The 21,090-nt window shown below is 55.2% G+C and overlaps 1 protein-coding gene across 2 annotated transcripts in view; it reads right to left on the bottom strand.

Moving 5' to 3' along the window:
* Positions 1–3,607: 3,607 nt before the first annotated feature.
* Positions 3,608–21,090, bottom strand: part of KIF13B (kinesin family member 13B) — a 204,145-nt gene continuing 186,662 nt past the window's right edge. Inside the window, exons 38-40 of one of the 2 annotated variants that reach the window (XM_043891130.1) lie at positions 15,253–15,315; positions 10,625–11,471; positions 3,608–8,356 (exon numbers count right to left, since the gene is read on the bottom strand). In XM_043891130.1, the coding sequence (XP_043747065.1) occupies positions 8,070–8,356; positions 10,625–11,471; positions 15,253–15,315 (1,197 nt within the window). In that variant the 3' untranslated portion in view covers positions 3,608–8,069. The remainder of the gene's footprint in view (positions 8,357–10,624; positions 11,472–15,252; positions 15,316–21,090) is intronic. The other variant, XM_043891131.1, reaches the window with a different exon arrangement.

Raw genomic sequence — 21,090 nt, 5'->3', positions numbered from 1 at the left:
GCCCTCTGCCCCCCGTCATGTCTTGGTCTCTGTGTCCCCCCCTGGCGTCTCCGGGTCCGTCCCCGTCTCGTGCACCGTGAGTCCCTGAGGGGGTCGCACCCGTGTCTTGCGTCTGCTGTAAGCTGTTCAGTCTACCTCAAGGGGTCGTCATGGTCAGCTCTGCCCCATAGCAGTCCTTCCAACGTCGCCACACACACTGGAATGTAGATCTGCCCTGGCCCCGGCCCGCCCTCGTCAGTTACCCTCCTGACCCCATCTCTTCCTCTGTCACCACAAACTCCTAGTGCAAATTGGATGCTGCTTTAAATGTGAAAACAATTGTTCAAAAGCTATAAAACCTGAATGAAAGCTAAAGCTGAATTTATAAGCCTTGTTGCATATGAGCCAAAAGTGCAAAAAGCTCTATATAATGAACTAACCTGCCACTCGTATAAATATAAATATATATAAATATATTAAAATCAGACTGTTCTACAAAATTGTGTATTTGTATTTTTGTGTACGTACAATTTTCTGCTAAGCAGAAGGAGGATGTAGTATAGGATGCTGTGAGAAGAGATTCGGTTTAATCCTGTTTCTTTGTTACTTATTTTTGTTAACATCAGATGCCTGTCTTTGTCTCACGTGTATGACACTGTTTGGAAATCTGCAGTATCTCTCTTCCTTAGGGCCAGCGTCCTCTAGAGAATGAGACCTGGGGTGGAGAGAGCCGTCCTGGGCACCAGACATGGGGCAGTGGCCCAGGTTGCCCGGGTGCCACTCGAGGCCCTGAGGTGGGACTGAGGGAACCAGAACTCCCCTTTCCAGAAATCAGCTTCCAAAACAAGACTGTCCGCTTTAAGGCAGACTCCCCACTGTGTGGTGGGGGCGCGCACGAGGGCCAGAAGGTCGGCCAGAAAGCCAGCCAGGCTCCTGGGCTCTGGCCCCTCTCCCACCTAGTTGCTGCCTTTTTCAGATCAGGTTACAAAATGCCTCCCCTCTGCCGAGCTGCTGGCGCTTCATCCCCCAGGCCTCCAGCCCCAGCTCCCTGGAGGGTCTCAGAACCCACCTTCCCGGTGCTAACACACAAGAGGCAGTAGCGCGGCTGCCAGCAGTGGCCAGAAATGAGCATCAGACTGGCTCTGCGTGCCCCGGGCAGCCGGCCTTCCCCCGACAGAAGGCCTGGGCCTGCCCCCTGCTCCCGCCCACTTCTCAGCGTGCTCCCACCAGCCAGCGCCCCCACCCCCAACCCCGACGTGAACCTTCTCTAGGGAGAGCGATACTGCACCTTCGCCTGTGGGACTCATATTTATAACAATGTGTGATGACTGTAGCAAACAGCCCTTGTTTCTGGATGTACAAGGTTCGAGAAACAAGTGCTCTCTTGTATTGATTAAAATAGTTCCAACGAGTCCTGTATCCTTGTATCTCCTATTCTGGATTAGTGCCTTTTGGACAGTAGACTGTTCTGTAATTAAAATGTAGTATACTGCTTTTTTGTACAGTTTTGTTTTAATAAAACTTTTTTTTAATTTGTGTTTATTTTAGTATTGTACCTATTAGAGAATAAAATGTATAACTGAATAAAGGCTGGCCGGGATTTCTTTGAGTAAGAACAGTCGTTCGGGAAGTGCCCAACCCTTCTGTCTTGAACATCCGTCCCTTCGTGCTTTAAGAACAGTCTAGTGTCCCAGAGACCCTAGGAGATCACTGGGAAGGGGTCCAGGGGATGATCAGGCATCTTCTGGTTGAAGGAATGTCTGCTGGGAATCTGGCCCCTGCTGCCTCCAGCCTGCACTCCCTTCACGTCTGCCTGAATTCCCCAGGAGAAGCCACGCTTTCCCGTAGGTTCCCCTCCGTGGTCCCCCTCACCACAGGCACCACGCCCCATGTCCTGAAGTCACGAGGATGCCGGCAGCTGCTCTTCCACGAGGACCACAGCCCTTGCTTTGCGAGCCGCACCCTCAGCACCTCACTTTCCTACAGAAACCCTCTTCCCTAGGGCTTCACCTTCAGCAGTCAATAACAACGTGAGAGAAAGCTGAAGCTTTATTATTTGTGTTTCTTTAAGGCATCTGATGGTTGGGAGCAAATTCTTAAGCAAGACCGAAGGACCAGGTGCCCAAGCTCCCATCTCACCTGACAGGTTTACCAACCCCTTCTCAAGAGAAAAGGAAGACGTGGTTTGTTTTCTCACACATGATGAGAAAAAGACTGTGCAAAGCTTTAAGCTGTCTTCAAGCTTTAGGTTGCCAATAGAAACGAGCAGGTTTTCGGAGGAGGGGGATGCCCAGGGCCGTCGCCACCCCATGCTCCCCCTATTTGGGCCAGAACTGCTCCTTCTGGCTGTGCCCACAGCATCCCATCCCTGCGCCTCATCTAGAGTCCTCCAAAGGACCCTCCTCCGCCCCCCAGAGCTCCAGGGCCCCCAGCTAGTGGGCACCACGCTCTAGCTCCATGACCCCGGGGTCATCCAGCAACACAGGCCCAGTGCAGGACGGCGCGCAGGTGTCCCGAGTGATCCAGCGAGTGAGCGAACGGACACAGTGTGACATCCCCACTGGCACCCATCTCAGGGTCTGAGTGACTAAAAGCCCCACAGCCTCATGCGGAAGAGATCTCATTGAGTTGCAAGAGAGTAAGTAGCCGCTCAAAAAACGAGATTTATCCTAGGAGCTAGATCCATCTGAGACGCTTGCCTCGGAGCAGGACAGCTCCTGGCTGCCAAATTTCTGTCATTATTTGGCAGCACTTATCTCTGAGAACAAGTCCTGGGCACTTATGAATATAAACAAGTCCCGCCAGGACGTGCTCTGACTGCCGGCCACCTCCCCATCAGCCCTCCCGGCGGCTGTGGTCCTCACGTTTGCAAGTACATTTTATCTCAGGCGAGGCGCTGGCAGAGTGACTCACCAGTGTGGGGCCACCAGCGTGCTGGGCTGACCACGTCCTCGCGGGGAGGGCGGGACCCTGGGGCCACCGCAGAAGGCCTGCTCCTGTCCCCAGTGCTGTTCGGGTTCTCGCTGGGTGCCACGCCCTGAGGATGCTGGCCTGAGGCAGGCAGGACCCAAACATTTGCCATCAGTTTCCAAGACCAGTGGAGATGGGACCTGCTGGCGCCCACAGCCTTAATCTTCCTCCCCCATCCCCTTTCTGCGGAGGCTTTGAAGGTCCGCTCACCTGTGTAGCTGTGCAAGGAAGCCCTGCTCCCTGACTGCGGCGTCTGACGTGGGGCACAGCACGCAGATCCAGGGGGACACGAAGGCCGAGGCCCAGAGCCAGGACATGCCTGCTCCAGAAAAGTGGCCTTCCGCCGAGTTAGCCCAGAAGCTCCAAGTCTAAGGTCATCAGGAAGTTTCTCTTCTTCGTCCTTGGCTCCTGGAAGATATCTCGACCGACTGGCCACAAAACCACAGACGTGACAAAAGACCGCCGGGCCAGGGGGTGTGCGCTCAGGGGACCTGCTACTGCCCTGAGCCTCCCCTCCTCCAGTCTCTGTGCTGAAAAGCCCTGCCCCATCACTCAGAACCAGGCCACCCCGGCCTCTGGGGGACAGTCTGGAATGAGCCCAAACACCCCTCCCTGCCTTGGTGGGGAGAGGGGGAAAGCAACAGGAAGACCACAGACGTAGGCAAGAGATCATCTGGTTTTATTTAAAGGCTGTTGGTCATATGGTGGGAAGGCGTATAAGGTACAAAATTACAGACGTTTAGTTCACTATACAATACAAATCATTAAGTCTTTACAGGTCATTACAGAGTCTTTGGGTTTTTCTTAACTCCCATTTCACGTGTAGGAATCAACAATCCCCCAATCAAAATCAGTTCCTTGTGTGAACCCATCATATTTACAGAACTCCACACAAACAGAGGCTCCAAGACGCCCCCAACACGATTAATGAGCAGCACGCAGAAGGCACGAGGGGTTCCCCCGAGAAGGGTGCACGCAGGGACAAGGGAGTTGGGGTCTCAGGCTGCACAACCTGTCCTGGAGGTGAGGAGTGACGGACGGACGGACGGAGCGGCGACCCGGGGAGCTGGAGAGGTGTGAGCAGGCAGGCCGCGGCCAGGGCGGCTCATCTCAGCCCAGCAAACCTCCCCGTGGGTCTCACAGACAAGGGAGCTTCATCCAAGAGGAGGGAGGGTAAGGAAGGGGGTGGGGGCGGGGGAAGGGGGTGCGCTGAATGCCTGAGCCTTTCCAACTCCTCAGGGGCCGTTCACAGCTCACTGAGCACGCAGGGCCCTTCTTGCCAGCCTGGCCAACCCGACGCAGCCCCACCGCTGGGTGTCCTCACCCTCCCGCTCCCTCTGGGCATCTCGGCCAGCCACCCCCACTGCCTCCCCGCACAGTCCCCTGGGGTCTGGGCTGGGCGACCATCTCGGAGCAGAGCCCTGACCTGTCCTCCGGCAGCCTGCAGCGCCCGGGTCACACGGCCCCCCACCACTCCTGCTGTCTTACCAAGTCCCAGAGCCTGATTGGCTGATGTTTAAAATGAGGTCTGTCTGTCAGCAAGTCAAGGACAGAAGACAGAGGGAAGGGGGAGCCCCCCACTCCCGCCCACTCTCCAGCCACACCCTACCCCCAAAACTTCAGGCGGAGAACCGCCTGGCTCCTGGCCTAGGGACTGCAGCTCTTCAACTCACTAGCCGACATCAGTGTGCAGCAAGCAGCGGGAACAGGCGTGACAGCCCGGGGCAGGGCGAGCTGCCTGCGCCGCCTGGAAGAGGACAGTCCCTAAGCCCCCAGGAGGCGGGCGACAGCGCGCGAGAGGCCAGGGCGTCCCAGGACTCTGCTCCATCCATCCACACACTGACCCAAGGCGATGTGAGGTCGTGAAACAAAGTGGGGTGTGGTGTGGGAGGAGGGGGGGGACGATGGCTGCCCCCCCACACCCTGTGAGGACCCAGCAAGGCCTCCACGCCCCGCTGTGTGTAGCTCCCTCACTGCACTCAGGGTCCCAGGCCACCCAGGGGCCAGAGCGGGGTCAGGAGAGCCAGGCCAGCCCCTGCCCTGCCAGTAGCGCTGACGGGTGAGGGTGCCTGGGGAGGCCTGCGTGTTGACCTCCTGGCCCCGGGGACAGCTCACCAGGATGAACAGTGACGTGGCCTTCCTAACACCACAAGCATGGGCCCAAACTCGCTTCATTCTAAGAAAATCCCAGGCGAGCCATGGGCTACAGACTCAAGAGCAGCAACAGAGTTTCCCTCCCGGGAGGAAGGACCACCTCTGCACACAGGGGCCTGGCCGCTGCCCCCCAGTCTCAACAGCACGAGGCCAAGGGCTCTAAGAAGATGCCGCCTCACTGCGTAGGGACGCCAGGCCCCGGTGAGCGCGGGGCAGGGCCGGTGGGAGACGCTCAGGCAGAGGGAATTGGGGACGTTTGAAAGACAGGCCCCAGGAGAAAGGGGGGCGAGGCTGGGAGGAGAAGGGGGTCCTGAGGCCTCCTGGGACAACAGGGTTGGAAGGAGCTGACCCACATCACCTAAGGCTCCTCCTGGCCTCCCTCAAGGTTGGAAGGAGCCAGCCCGTATCACCCAAGGCTCCTCTCAGCCTCCACAAGCTCCAGCCAAAAACATTGTGCGACCCTACTGTTGTCTCATCCACTTTAGCTCAACCAGCAACAAAACGAACGTGGCCCCTCGTGACCCAGCTGACCACCCCAGGCCAGTTCTGCGAGGTTGAGACGCCCGTCACGGGGCAGACGGGCCCCAGCAAGTACTGGGCTCCGTCCATGAGGATCACAAACACCCCGACCACTTTCTGGTTCCCCACATTGTCTCTCCAAGTGTGGGGTGCACGATTTTATGCCCTCAGGCAGGTCATGGGGGCTCTGGGAGCAAGCCCCCCCCCCCCAGGGACAGCAGGGTGTCCAGGGAGCAGGGTCTCACCCTGGAAACAGGTCTGAAGGAGAACATCTATGCTGGGAAGGGGGCTGCGTAGAAAAGCTGACACAGAGGTGAGAGCACTTAGTTCAGGCACACGCCCTGCCTGGCAGGGGCTCCCCCAGCAGACCCGTGGAGGACAGGAGGGGGGTGCTGGGGGTGGCCCCACAGACGGGACCCCCAGCCCCCTGCAGACCTGGGGCTCTGCCAGTCCTGGCCCCGAAGGAAGGAGACAGCCTTCTTGTGGTGGAGGGCAAACGACCAGCCTTGGAGCTGCACCGGGGGAATGAGAAAGATGCCTTCTACCGGTCAGGGCAGCTGTCATGGGGAGTCCCCCACCCCTCCCCGGAACCCCTGGCCAGCTGTCTGCTGGGGCAGCAGATGGAGCGAGGGCATACCGGGCCAGGTCACTAAAACCTGCAGACTCTGTGCTGGGCAGCTGTGCCCTGGGTGGGCGGAGGTCCAGGTGGGCTGGAAGCCACTTCTCAGGGACACAGAGCCCGGATGGGGAATCAGAGGCCGGGGCTTCCACACTCTGGAAAAACCAGTAACTCTCCTTTGTTTCAGCCTATTCACTGTGAGAACCCTTCCAAGCTCCCAAGCTAGGAGTATTTGTTGAGACGAAGGGGTACAAGCTTAGACTCCCGGGCCTGTCCCCGCTTCTAAATCAGGCCAGGGAGGCTTGGGGTGATGAGATCTTGTTCTGGGCGGGCGAGCCCATGCCGGCAGAGCCTGCACGTGGCTCCACCCTGTCCCACAGTCCCGGAGGTGACAGGAGGGTGCCTTGGCGTTAGCACGCCGGGTCGTGGAGGCCACTTCATCCGAGCTCCTTCCTGTGGCCCCTCCCAGGGGCAGGGAACCAAGGCCGCCTTCAAGTGAGGGGCTTCATGTTGCTAGAGAACCGAGTTTTGTTGTTCTTTTTTTTTCAAGCTTTCTGGCTATCATTTTTAAGAGTCTAAACATGAGAACTGAAGAGGCAGGCTAGAATGCTGTGTGCAAACTCCAGCTCCGAGCTTCCACCCCTGACTTCAGGGTGTCCCCAAATCTTGCTCACAGCACAGGCCCAGTGGCTCCCGCAATGACAGGCAGGGAAGGCAGCCGAATGTTCGTCACCAGGTCACTGGACCACCACCTTGGTAATTCGAGAAGCACTGATGGAAAAAGGGCTCAGGGCCAGGGCTGTCTGGCCCATGGCTCCTAGAGGCCCCCAGGGGTGAACCCTGCCAGGCTGCAGCCCTGGGCTGAGTGGGCATCAGGTCACAGAACTGCCATGAAGCTCAACTGGTCTAAGGACCCTCCCAGGCCCCAAACTGCACCAAGGAAGGCTGTGACGCCTCTGAACACAGAAGCACAACCACCACCTCCTCCCATTTTTGCTGTCAGCTGAGAGTAAGGCCACTTGTGCATCTGTGTTTAAGACACAGGGAGGAGCTGAGTGTCCTCTGGGCCCTCCAGGAGCCCCATCCGAGGCAGCAGGCTGGCCGTTCCGCAGCGGTCACGGAGGCCGGCTATGTGCAAGGTGGGCCCTGGGTACCGGTGCTGAGTGGACGATTGTGGCTCGCGAACAATTTTAGACTTTGAAAAAAATAAATATAAATAAATATAATCCAGGAACTCTGTTAAGGGAATAAATGGCAAAGAGAGAAAACTTTCCAGGTATAAAAGCGCTGAAACACCCACAAAGGAACCTCTAAGAAACCCTGTGGAAAGAAAGCGGGAAAGAGGGGGCAGGCCCGGGGCCCAGGCACTTAGAGGAGCTGGCACTTGGGGGGTGTTGGGGGTAACTGGGGTGCAAGCCAGGACTTGAGGCGCTGGGGGCCGCCTCCATGGTAGTGACAAGGCACTAGTTAACAATTATGTTTTAAATTAAGAGGTTAACGGGGTCACCAGATAGAACAAAGAGCAACAGCGGCCGTGAGTGGGCAGCCCCAGGCCTAGGGACAGTGGGGACCTCACTCCGGGCTCCTGGAACCTTCCACCTGAGGTCCAGCTGAGACGCGCCCTCACCCCCTGGGGAGAGGGTGAAACGAGGAGAGGGAGGGGCGGGGGGGTCACCAGCCGCACGTCACCGTGCAAAAAGCATTCCTGGCCTGTGTCCAGGGGAGAGGGGCTGGAGGGCCCCCCAAGGACTGTCCCCGCAAAGGCTCGGAGGGGCCCGGAGCCCTCTGTCCATCACCCCGGAAGGACGGGAGGCAACTGCCCCGCCGCTCAGCTGGCCCAGGACTTGCGGTTCTCGGGGTTCCTATGGCCACGCTCAGCCCGCAGCGCCGTGCCCTCGGTCTTGGCCAGCGCCGCCGTCAGCGAGGCCAGGTTGCTGGCGGAGCCGGAGAGCAAGCCACTCCTGCGGGGCTCGGGGGCGCCCTGCAGACGGAGCCCCGCGCTGCGCCTCCGCCCCGCGCCCGCTGCCCTGCGCACGCGGTCCGGCCTCACCAGCAAGCCGTAGCCCGGGTTGCACTTGAAGTACTGCTTCCCGCCGATGGAGCCGTCATTCTTACCTGCGGAAAGAGAGGAAGGTGTGGAGGTGGCTCCCAGCCCCAGGGGACCCCCGTGCGCCCGAGCAGCCGCGCCCCGTGGAAGGCGTGGGGCCCGCGCAGCACCTCCCCGGCAGCACCAGTGGTCACTGAGGACAGATCCCTGTGGCCTCAGACTCGGTCAAGGCCTGGTCGCTTCTGATGCCCTGTGCCAGAGCAGAGCCCCCTGTTCTCCTTCGGCACTGACCATTTTCAGTCTGGACAGTCAAAATGCAAACCAAGCAAGGAGGTCATAAGGTAGAATGATTATTTTTTCTAAATCTATCAGATGGGAACTGGCAAATCACCAGACTGAAGCTAGAGAGATGGGCTTCCCTGGTGGCTCAGTGGTAAAGAATCCACCTGCCAAGCAGGAGACTTGGGTTTGAGCCTTTGGGTCAGGAAGATCCCTTGGAGGAGGAAACGGCAACCCACTCCAGTATTCTTGCCTGGAGAATCCCACGGACAGAGGAGCCTGACAGGCTATGGTCCATGGGGTCGCGAACAGCAGGACACAACTGAGAAACTCAACAGCAACAGCTAGTGAGCTGTCAGCCTGGTGTGTCAAGGTGGGGAGATGTTTCCTTCATAAAAGCAAATAGAAAGTGCTTTAAGGTGAAGGGCAGCACGGGGCGGGGGGATGAGGAGTGGGTCCCTGACCCCTACGTGTCCCCCAAGCTTCCGCTCAGGGAGCGGCCGCCCCGCCCCGGGACACAGGGGAGGAGGGAGAAAGGCAGTCAGGCCGGCGGGCTCAGCGTGTGGGCCGCAGAGAGCCGCCTGCAGCTCCTCAAGAGAAAGGACGTCCACACGAAACTTAGATGAGGATTCCCCGCTGCTTCACTCGCAACGGCCAAAAAGTGGAAGCAACCCAAATGTGCATCAACCGACAAGTGGATGAACACCACGGGCGGCCTTACGACGGGACAGCACGGGCCATAAAAAGGAACGAAGAGCGGGCAGGCGCGACTGGCTGGGCCCGGGGAACTGGAGAAGTGAAAGAAGCCAGCCACAGAAGCTCGGGTCTTTATGACTCCATTTATATGAAAGTCCAGATTAGGACCTTTCATATCAATTTTGACAAACAGTATAGATTAATGGTTTACCTGGGGCTTGGGGAAGGCAGTATCTCACTAATTGACCTATGGCTTCTTTTGGGGGTGATAAACCCATTGTAAAATCAGGTTGCACAACTCTGGAAATATAGTAAGAACTGCTGAACTCTACCCTTTAAACTTCTGGATTTTTTGTTATGTGAACTGCATCACAATAAAACTATTTCCAAAAAACAAAAAAACCTGCTGTCCATTTGCTATATACAATGTAGCTAGACCTAGAGGGCATTATGCTAAGTGAAATAAGTCAGACAGACAAATACTGTATGTTCTCTCTTACATGTGGAACTGAAAAAATAAAACAAAGGACTATAACAAAACAGAAGCAGCCTCCCAGACACAGAGAACAAACTGATTTACCAGCTGGAGAAAGGGAAGTGGGAGCGGCAGGACAGAGACAGGGGATTTAGGAGGCACAAACTACTGTGTATACAACAGGCTATAAGCATACATTACATGGCACCCGCAACACAGCCAGTGTTTCAGAATAACTTTAAATGGAGTATAATCTATAAAAATTTTGTATCACCGGTTTGTAACCTGGAAACTAATATTGTAAATCAACTGTATCTCAATTTTAAAAAAAACAACAGGAAAACAATTGCTTAAGCCCTGCCCTCAGTTTTTCTGCAAATGATGATGTCTTGGCTTGAAGGTGGGCCATTCTATACAGGAGACTCACCTCTCCTCCCATCCTCCTGCTGGGGGCCCAGGAGCCTGGGGGTGTCTGGGGAACACCTGAGGCATCTGAACCTCCAGATTGGCATCACAGTTTGTAACCTGAGCTAGCAGAGCAGACAGAGATGCTGTGACAGTCCAAATGCAGCCCTTTCTGTGACTAAAAACTAAAATCCAGGATTTAAATTCATTATCGAATATTTAGTAGCTTTCAATGAATGTCTTTAAAGTTCTGACAAATCTCTGCAAGTTAAAAAGAGAGAGAGAGAATCTGACTCTTAAAACGCTTAGGAGAGTCTTATCTAGAGAAAATTCCTGATTTTGAGAAGTGGTAACTCCAGGGCTCAGAGAGGGCAGCGATGTGCCCAAGGGCACACAGCAGGTGCTTGGCAGTGCCCACACTTTTCTGCCAGACTGCAGTGGGCATGGGGGCAGGAGCCTGTCCCAAACTAGCATCACTCACCTGAAGGTAAGTCCAGCTCCACTCCAACCCAGGTGCCCTCCTGAAAGTCGGTGGGTCCCACGTATCTCACGATGCCCGTCTTGTTGGTGCCCACCGTCACATACTCCCCCTCCTTGAGCCACTCTGGGACCTCACTGGCTTCTTCAGAATCCGAGGAGACTTCCAGCTTTCCCAGGGCCTGAGCCCCAGCGCCACCGTCCCCCAGGTCCCCTGAGGCCAGTGGGTCCTCCGTGGTCCCCGAGGGGCTGCCGGGGTCCCCGCCAAGCATGCGCGTGAACGACTTCAGCTCCGAGGTCCGCACCTTCTGGATCCTGAATGGAGAGGAAGGAGCGGGCAACTGCAACCGGGGGTCTGAAGGCGGCGGTGGCCTGGAGACGTCGGACTCTGGGCCGGCGACTGGTTTCACCTGGGGCTGGGTGTTCTCTGGCTTCTGGGGGGCGGCAGGGTAGCTCCTGCTTGCCTGGTTGGGTGGTGGGGGGCCCGCTGCCTGGTTCTGCTTCTCTGCAGACGCCCCGACTGGGGCCAGGGCTGCACCATTGCCCGGTGCCTTTCCCTCCACTGAGGTGGCTGGGGGCTCGAGGGTGGCCAGGCCGGGGCCCGGAGGGGTCGAGGCCATGGCATCCAGACCCGGGCCACAGGCATCCGACAGGGTGGCGGTGGAGACGCTGTGTGAGAAGTAGCCGCTGGACGCTTCGCTCAGGGGGCTGGGGGGCCCCTCCCCACCCTCGGGGGCTGGGGAGGTGGGTGTCACTCTCGGGGACCCATCACAGGTCCTGGGCGCAGGGGTGGCCGGCGGGGCCACAGGCATGCTGGGGGCCACGCGCAGCCCCCCGTTCTCCCGCTGAGCCTGGAAAGGGAAGAGTTCAGAGTCAGGCATTCCTCCACAAAGCCGCGAGGCCAATCCTGCTGTCGGTGGAGACAGACAGCTCTGATGGCGACTACAGGGGCCGTGCAACAGGGCGGAAGGCTCCCACATCAGCTCTCCGTGCCACCTCTGAGCACGGACAACAGAGGCAACAGGCTCCAAGCCACTGCTGCCCCTCCCTGCCCTGACCCGGGCTGAGCAAGGCAGCCCAGAGTGCCCCTCATTGCCGCCCCCTTCCATAAGCACAGCTCCTGTAGCTGCCTGTGACGGTATGGTTTCTAGTTAAGAATTACACATTTGGTCTTAAATGTCTTGTTTTTTGGTATTTCCCAAATGCTAGAAACAATAAAGGTTTCCTGATACTCATAACAAGTCCCTTACAACCACATCTGAGTTTATGTTAAGGGGGGTGACTTTTGGAAAACCCCCAAGGGAGGGGCCGGAGAAGGCAATGGCACCCCACTCCAGTACTCTTGCCTGGGAAATCCCATGGACGGAGGAGCCTGGCAGGCTACAGTCCATGGGGTCGCTAAGAGTCGGACACGACTGAGCGACTTCACTTTCACTTTTCACTTTCATGCACTGGATAAGGAAACGGCAACCCACTCCAGTGTTCTTGCCTGGAGAATCCCAGGACAGGAGCCTGGTGGGCTGCCGTCTATGCGGTCGCACAGAGTTGGACACGACTGAAGTGACTTAGCAGCAGCAGCAAGGGAGGGGCTGGTTGCCAAGGGGACCAATCACATGACTAGAAGGGTGTAACTTTCCATCCCATCCTGACCTCTGGGAAGGGGCTGGAGGCTGACTCACTCACCAGTGGCCAACGATGTAATCAACCATGCCTATGTAATGACCTCCACAGAACACCTAAAAGGACAGGGTCTGGAGAGTTTCTGGGTAGGTGAACACGTGGCGATGGGGGCAGACACCGTGCCCAGAGAGCATGGCAGTGCCTTGCTTTCCCCTGCAGGCCTCTCCCACCTGCCTGCTCCTGTATTACATCCCTTTCTAATAAACTGGTAGTCTAGTAAGTCAGATACTTCTCCTGGGTTCTGTGAGTCGCTCCAGCAAATCCACTGCACCTGAGGGAGGGGTCGGGGATCCTCTGGTCTGGAGCCTGCGGGACTTGGCGACTGAAGTGGGGGCAGTCGTGTGGGGCGGAGCCCTCAAGCTGCGGGCATCGGATGCTGTCACCGGATAGAGAGGGTCAGGTGGAGTTAACTGTGGGACACTCCCCTGGGGTCAGAACTGCCTGGTGGTGGGAACGCCGACGCGGGGCGGCAGCTGGGCAGTGTGGTACAAGACGGGCAGGCGAGCCTTCACGTCAAGCATGGCGCATGTGAGCGCCCGACTCCCTCTTACACCGGCACTCAGGCCCGGAGCTCTGCTCTCTCGGGAACGGACACCCCCCACCCCCCGGCCCAGCACCAACTTCCTGGGGAGGCTGAGAGGATCGCTGGAGGCCGGGAGAGCACCCTGCTCCTGCAGAACTGAAACGGTGGCCTCGGCGAGGGATCCGGACGTGCCAGGGCACAGCTCGGGCAGGAAGCGACACCCCTGGGGCCGGCGGGGCCAGGAGGCAGGGGAAGAGGAGGGACAGAGGCTGCCTGAGGGCTGTACCCTTCCCCTGAGAGGCTGTCTTTCGAGACGCTGCTCAAGTCTGGTCCCACGGCCCAGGTCAGGGTCTCTGATCCTGGAGACTAGTGGGCCGAGGAGCAGCCAGCCCGGCGAGCAGGGCTGAGTGAGGCCAGAGCTGCGCTGGGCTCCCCGCCTCTCATCCCTGGGTCTGAGTCACAGCAGCAGAGCCACTCGGAGCCCCGTGCCCTGGGGACGCCAACGGCTGACTCTCCGCCGAGCTCCACGGGCCCCGACCTGCTCCCGGGTGTTCCTGCCATGAAAACTTCAGCCACCAGGAGAAGGCGGCAGATTATCTTTCTATTTCCGGTGCACAATAGCAGGGAATGGGAGACGGAGTGGGAAGTGGGTTGTGGGGCGAGAAGGGTGCTGCTCAGAAAAAGAAATATGTTCTCAATATTTACGGAAAGATTATTTATCTTACAGGAACGGCCATTTTCCATTTGAAATACAGGATTTATTTGAACTGGGAAACAGCTGAGATCTATAAGTCTCTTACAGTTACTTGGCTTAACTCAGCAGTTTGATAAATCATGCATTTTCACGTGAATTGTCATTTATATTCCTGTCTCCGGAGGCCCTCCTTCCCCCACAAGGCACACTCTCAGGGTACGAAATTAACGGCACCTCTTGAGATTAACAACCCATTTTTGTGATGGATCTCTGGGCTGCAAAATTTACTAAATCCAGTAGATCAATAACTGTCACCAGCATAAATACTCTAAAAGATGAGGCAATCCTTCAATCATTTTTCTCTCGCAACTTGTACATGTTTTATTTATCCTTTTCTATTCTATTTTTAATCTCACTGACCAGGCAGGGAAGAATACACAAGCAAAATTTAGGAGACTCTGAAATCTGAACAGTAACCATGGTTCTGAAATAGTCTGCAGTTCCCCACTCCCTGGGGATAAGCCCCCACCCCACCCCCCGCCCCGCACCCGTTGCAGGATCTGCTGAAGGAAAGACTTAGTCCTGAGGAGTGGATGGCCCAGGGACAGCGCCTCAGAGCCCTATCAGCTTCCACCCTATCAGTTTCCACAGAGTCCTCTGATGCGGGCTAGAACGGACTTACTTTATGATGTAGCCCAGAGAAGCTATTCACCCAAAGCCTCCAGTAAGGGAAAAGCTGGGGATCAGAGGTCAGACCCACAGCAACAGGAAAGAGGAGAGGGGGGTGTGGAAGGTGATCTCTGACTACCCCAGTTCTTGGTTCTTTCCCGCTGAGCCAAGCGCAGCTCTGATCCTTCCGCTTTGGCACTGCAGGTTCCCACTCAATTGGAGTTGCTATGTGAGTGGGAATCTCCCTGCCGTCTCTGGGTCACAGTTTAGCACAGACGTTCCTAAGGCTGCCGGAAAAGCCTAGATCTGAGCAAGCCAGCAGGGCGGCACCCTCGTGGAAGGGTCTCTCTCTGCCCCACTGGCCTGGGAGCCCCAGTCCTGCCTCGAGAAATCATCAACACAACTCATGGGGGCAGAGGTGGGGGCAGCTCTACTTTTGGTTAAATTCGTGAACACCTAGGATTGAAATGGGCCACGCAGAAAGGAGTGAACTCTTGGACATCTGAATTATCTTTCAAATTATTTGGCCTCTTTTGCTCCTATTTTAAAAAATAAAAAGCTTCCTATGGAAGACACAGCATCTCCTCAGAGGATGAACGGCACAGTGGGAGAAAATAGATTTGCTATTCATAAGATGAGAAGTGCTGTTCATCTGTGGGAGATCATAAGAGATGATTTTCTGCCCCAGCTTAGCGTCAGTCTTTTCACGCTGATATCATGAATCAGAATAAAATGCAGAACTGAGAATGAAGCCAGCACTTGGGATAAGGAGAGGGTTCTGTTTATAGAAATCGCCTCTGCCGAGCAGTGGGCTATTAAAACAGCAGACGGCATTAGCAGTCAAGCACCTAAGAGTTTAGCAATCATATGATTAACAAGTTGAAAATAGAAAAGTGTAACAAGCAAAACAGAGGGAGAAGACAGTGACCTATATTATAGTTCATTATCGAGACGGGAATGCTAAAATTAAAAGCCACGGGCGTGGACTCCACAGTTACAGCACTGGGGCCACCCGCCGTATGTGGGACAGCCGCGGAGAAGGCACCACCCGGCCCGACCAACTCACCTCGGCCATCCTGGGTGACCCGGCGTCCGGAAGGGCCGGCTGCACCATGATTCGGGGCACGGGCTGAGGAGACAAGGGAGCAGGTGGGCTCGGGGCTCAGGGGGAGCAGAGCAGACAGAACCAGAGAAGCCTTCAACTGAAGAGACGGGAGAGCTGTCAGGAGGACCCACCCAGAGTGAACTTCTACAGCTTGCAAGGATTCTGACAAGTCACTGCCTGGCAGGGCTGTCGGGGGCTGGGTGGGGATGCTCTGCTGGAAATATACAAAGCCAGGAGCAGAGTCAGTGGCCCAGCCCCAGAGACACCAAACATGGGCTAAAGACAGTAAGGAGCGGAGGTGCTCTCTGAGTGCACGGCACACGTTAGCCAAGCGCTGGATCTGTACATGGAGCTTTCTGGATGGCTCAGTGGTAAAGATCCCGCCTACCAATGCAGGAGACGTGGGTTTGAGCCCTGGGTCCAGAAGATCCCCTGGAGAAAGAAATGGGAATCCACTCCCATATTCGTGCCTGGAAAATTCCAGGGACAGAGGAGACTGGCGGGCTACAGTCCCTGGGGTTGCAGAGTTGGACACGATAGAGCACGCATGAGTATCACTTATTATCTGTACATAGAAGCATTACAGGACCTAACAGAGAGACGTGATAGGACAGGAAGATCAGCAAAGGCTTCAGGGGAGGTGGAATATAAACCAAGCCTTGCCTGGCCAGGGAGATTCCTGGTCCAGAGGCGCACGGGCGGGGCCATCCCAGGCAGCAAGGGGGACGAGGCTGGACGCCAGTGTGGCTGGGGTACAGAGGGACAGCAACGTGAGCAGAGGCTCTGGGGTCTGAGCAAAGCTCCTGGGCAATGGCAAGGACCCCCCAGCTCCTGGGCGGAGGGGGCAAGACGTGAAGATGACCAACCTGGCGATGGACGGCAGACTGGCTGCAGAAACAGTGCAAGAGTGAGGTGGGCAAACGACAGGTGCCAACGACAGAGCAGGGTTGATGGGATAAGAGCCTGAATTGATGGGCACAAGTGAGATCACATGAGTGGAGCCGGTTCCTAATGGATGTGTGGTTCAAGGAACAGCTTTTTAAAACAGCTAAACAACACACAAAAACTAGCCCCAGAAGAAAGAAAAGCCGGGAGGAGGATCTGGTAACCCTGAAGGAGTTGGCAGCTGCTGCGTTCACAACAGCAGGTGGGCACAGAGCAGACGCAACCATCTTGAAGAAACCTGGGGTCTACCATGTTCTGCATTTATTTCCCCAACCAAGGTCTGGCCCCTTCCTGGGCCTGCCTGCTCCGATGCACAGGTCTGGAGGTCACCTCAGACAGCTCAGCTCTAAGAGGGCTCCATCAGGGCCAAACACCTACCCTCAATCCCGTTTCACAGGAGGAGTCAAAGCTGGGTGTCAGGGCTTGTTGCCACGCAGTAGCCTGATCTATCTAGTCTACTTGGGCTGGAAACCTTTTCGAGTCCCTTCCTCCAGCCCTGAGCACCTGGTCCCTCCCAGGCCCCTGGTGTGTCCGGGCGCCAGGGCTCCTCTGCGGTCATGACTCCCCAGGAGTCTGCAGGCATGAAGGCTGACGGCCCAAGTCGTGCTTCCTTTCTAGCAGCCCAGACTCTTAACTGAAGGGAGAAAGTCCATCTGGAACAAAACAGCCCACGGAGAAGGGTGTCGACCTACACTCACACACCAAACAGCTGCATCATAGCAAAGGTACTGCTGCAGCCAATCCTGCCCTGGGACAGCCTCTGGGAGAAAGGTGCTAGAAGGGATTAATTCTGCTAGAGGTAAGGGAACAGCGCCAGCATCCGAGAAAAAGGCCCAGAGACAGGGAAGTAGGACATGGTAGGAGATATAGCCAAACAGATGCGCAGACCTAAGGTAAACTAAGCGAAGATACACTCTACCCTGCAGACACTGCGGAGCTCCTCTGTGAAGGCCAAGGAGAGCCGGGATCAGAGGTGTGTTTAAGAAAGACAATGGAACAGAACGAGGGAGGGCGCCCTGCCAGCAGCAAGGCCATGAACCCCCCAGCCTCTCCCTGGATTCCCTGACCAGGAAAGACCCCCATGCCCCCCAACCCAACTCCCGTCACACATCTTGCCTGCCCCGGGCTTCCTCTCAGGGATTCTCCGTTTTAAGCATGTGCCCTCCACTGTCTTACGGCCCCTTCAGTGCAGGGGCTAGCACCTTCATTTTCATTTTCCCCATTGTGTCCGAATGCCCCCACGAATGGAAAGGTGTTCAGACCACATCTCTCAGTGAGGGCAGAAAAAAAGTTTGTTAAGCTGGAACCCCAAAATGCTTATATTCTTCAGTTATATCTTATTTAAAAGAGACGAGATTGAGATGAAAACATTCTCCTTTAAAGCACAAAAATGTAAAAATCCACCCAGGATGAAACCTTTTCTATGTCTTCCTAAATGGAGTACAGAAAAATACACTTTTCTTTATGATACAGAATAATTTTTTAGAAATCCAGTAAATGCTTGGGAAAGTATCTGCTTGACTGGGATGCAATACTGGAATCCAGCAGAGCCACAGGGCTTCCTGAGGGACAGGGCCCCAACTTCATGGCTCCAGGCTTCTATGCTGAAGACCTCACGCTTCCCCTCACTGTCCCTCACTCTCCACAACCACTACTTTCTGCAACCCCCACCCCCCACCCCACCACCACAACCACTTCTTCCCGAGTAGCTCAAACAGTAATGAATCTGCCCGCAATGCAGGAGACCTGGGTTTGATCCTTGGGTCAGGAAGACTCCCCTGGAGAAGGACATGGCAACCTACTCCAGTATTCTCGCCTGGAGAAGTCCATGGACAGAAGAGCCTGGCGGGCTACAGTCCATGGGGTCAGAGAGTCGGACATAACTAACACTTATACTTCTTGATCAGGCAACAGATCTGCTCCGTAGGGACACCCGCCCAACTCCTAGATACACCTGAAGTGGCTGGAACCTATGTCAACGATAAGATCACATCAGGTCTGAGTGGGTCCTGAGCGTAAACTCAGGTACTCCCGCCACACCTACTTCTCCGCTTCCCACACTAGGCACTTCACGTGCCCCCTCCTAGCAGCGGCTGCAGACAGCAGCTCTGGATGAAAGCACAGCACGCCAACTGTTCTCCAGCAGAGGGCATGCTCAAGAGGGTGGCACAGACGCACAGACCGCAGGACTGGCCGCAGACGCGTTTCCATGGAGGCTGGGTGACGAATGCATAGGGATCCACCACAGTATTCCCTCTATTTTTGTGTATTTCAAATGTTCCCACAATGCTGCCCTGCATGACAACTTAACTGGGGCTCTGCTTTGGTGGGGCTTTCCTTCAGCTCAACACGGATTCAGGGACTTCCCTGGTGGGCCAGTGGTTAAGAATCCACCTGCTAATGCAGGGGACATGGGTTCAATCCCTGGTCCAGGAAGACTCCACATGCCTCGGAGCAACTAAGTTGGTGTACCATGACTGCCGAGCCTGTGCTCTGCAACAAGAGAAGACGTGGCGATGAGAAGTTCGTGCATCACAACTAGAGAGTAGCTCCCACTCACCAGAACCAGAGAAAGCCCGAAGGTAACACTGAAGATCCAGCACAGCCTCCCCCCCAAAAAAAATAAATAAATAATTTTAAAATATTTTAAATATTTTTTTAAAAAAAGTAAGGACTCAGGTCTCAGGTGCACAAAGTGTTGCAGTAGTGCTGTGGGAATACGAAGACCAGAAGGATACGGGCTCACTCTTAACAAGGCAGCGACACCGTCTGGGGGAAGGACACGTATGCAAAAAAATGAAGACATCAAGGAAGATGACAGGTATCGGAACGAAAGTGTCCAAGCAGAGAAGATGCGGAGGAGGAAGGGGTAATCCAGGGACCAGACCGAGAACATCTCCATGGGGGTGACCACCTGGAGACAGACCATGAAGACACAAGGGCTCCTGGCAGGGGCCAAGCAACCCATGAAGAGTAGGTGACAAAGGCAGGCTGCCCTTTCTGTCTGGAGGCTCCCTCCTCTCACTTCCCTGCCCGGGAAGAGCTTCTCAACCTTCCAGGAGGTCTTCAAGAGAGGGAAGGATCTGCAGTGACCAGAGCTGGGCGGGGGAAGGGAGGTCAGGGCATGCGGAGGAGGCCTTGTGAGCTTATGGTGGATTTTTGCAGGCAACGAAGAGCTAGCAGAGGAACTGAATGAAGCGGTACTAAGAACTAGGCTTACAGAAGATCATCCCTAGAGGAGGAGACAGAGAATTTGGAGAAATCAATTAAGCAGTTGCGTCAGTGATTCGGCAGAGCACCAGTAATGTAAGAGCCTGAACTTGGCTGATAAGAGGAAAAGGAGACGGGAAGGAGAATTCAGAGAGGTGAAGGAGGCCACCGAACACCTGGAGACAAGCAGGGGCGAGAGTGAGACAGCGCCCAGGAAGAACAGGAGACAGGGCGAGGGGGACGCTGGCTTCAGAGGGGGCAGCAAGTCGGCGCACATGCACCCACGCGTGTGCCCGACCCGGAGGGAGCGCCAGCTTTCTGTACCAGGCGGTGGCCTTCGGTGAATTCAGCAGCCTCCCTACGCGCACCAGCAATACCCTCAGAGTGTACCGAACTCTTCAGTGTCATCTGTCCTTCACACAGAAGGGCTCACATTTCCAAATGGTACTGTTTGCATTTTAATGCTCCTCTGCATATCCCCCATGCAGGCGGCTGCCTCCTATTTCGAGAGCTCAAAACATTTCAGATCATAAGTTCATTAATCCTTACGACACATCTGGTAACTATTAATAAAAATGACTGCAAAGTATTTTGCAGCTATAAATATTAAGAAGTCCCATGAGGCGCGTGAATATAAGTATAATTATCTACATTTCACACTTCAGAAAGCGAGGCTCAGAGGCATTCACCTAACGGTTAAAGGCTGGATGGCTACACCAGGGGTCAGAGACAGGATCAGGAGGGACTGTGGCCTCGAGGCCAGCTGAAGCCCCCAGGGCACTGTCCTGAGTGCGGCTCAGGTCTAGTGGACCAGCACGTGAGAGGCGCAGGGTGGCGCGGAAGTGTTGTGGGCAAAAGGTGACAGTTACTTCTCAGACCCTCTCTTGTCATTTTTAAACTCTGGCTTTCATATACCACCTGAATGAAACCAGAGCTCAGGATGTCCTAACTAGGCATAAGAGCTAATTTGTCTGGAATGAAGTCTTAACTCCTTGACATGATATGAAAGCACATCACCTCTCATGAGACTGAGCATGCTCCTTATCCAGAGACTTCCCCGCGCTGTCCCTTCCCTGAGGGAATCACCGCCCACCTGGTGAAGACTTAGCCATCCTTAAGTCTTAGCTGGAGCATGATCTACAATTCCGGAAACTGCAGGAAAATTGCCTCCCCCCCCGCCCCCTTCACTGTGTCACCTCAACACACCACCTAAAACCTATTTATCTGTCAATGTGTCTTGACGGGTGTCACTCTCAACTGCAAGCTCTTTGCAGGGTAGAGATTATGTCTCATTCATCTCATCCATAAAACAAGAACTTAATGTTTGTTGTCTGAACAAGTAAATAAGTGAATGAATGACTTCAGTGATATAAAGACTGAATTGTACACTTAGGATTTGGAAAAATCCTGTCAAATTCCAAATTTTGGGCACAGGGATAGGTAGAGGGGAGAAGAGATATCTGTTGAAGCAATTTAGTTAACACTTTGTTCAAAAACACTGTATTTTCTGATACCTTTTTTTTTCTTGTCTGAAAACGAACCTTTCCTAATAATCACCCCTTACCATCAATTTGATAAATTCTTTACAAGTCATGTTCTAATGGTTCCTAAGTAAATATGATCCTCTAAGTCTTTTTTTTTTAA

The sequence above is a fragment of the Cervus elaphus genome, chromosome 29, assembly GCF_910594005.1.
Source record: "Cervus elaphus chromosome 29, mCerEla1.1, whole genome shotgun sequence".
Lineage (NCBI taxonomy): Eukaryota > Metazoa > Chordata > Mammalia > Artiodactyla > Cervidae > Cervus > Cervus elaphus.
The sequence above is the reverse complement of the archived record's forward strand: the minus strand, read 5'-3'. Positions and strand labels throughout refer to the sequence as shown.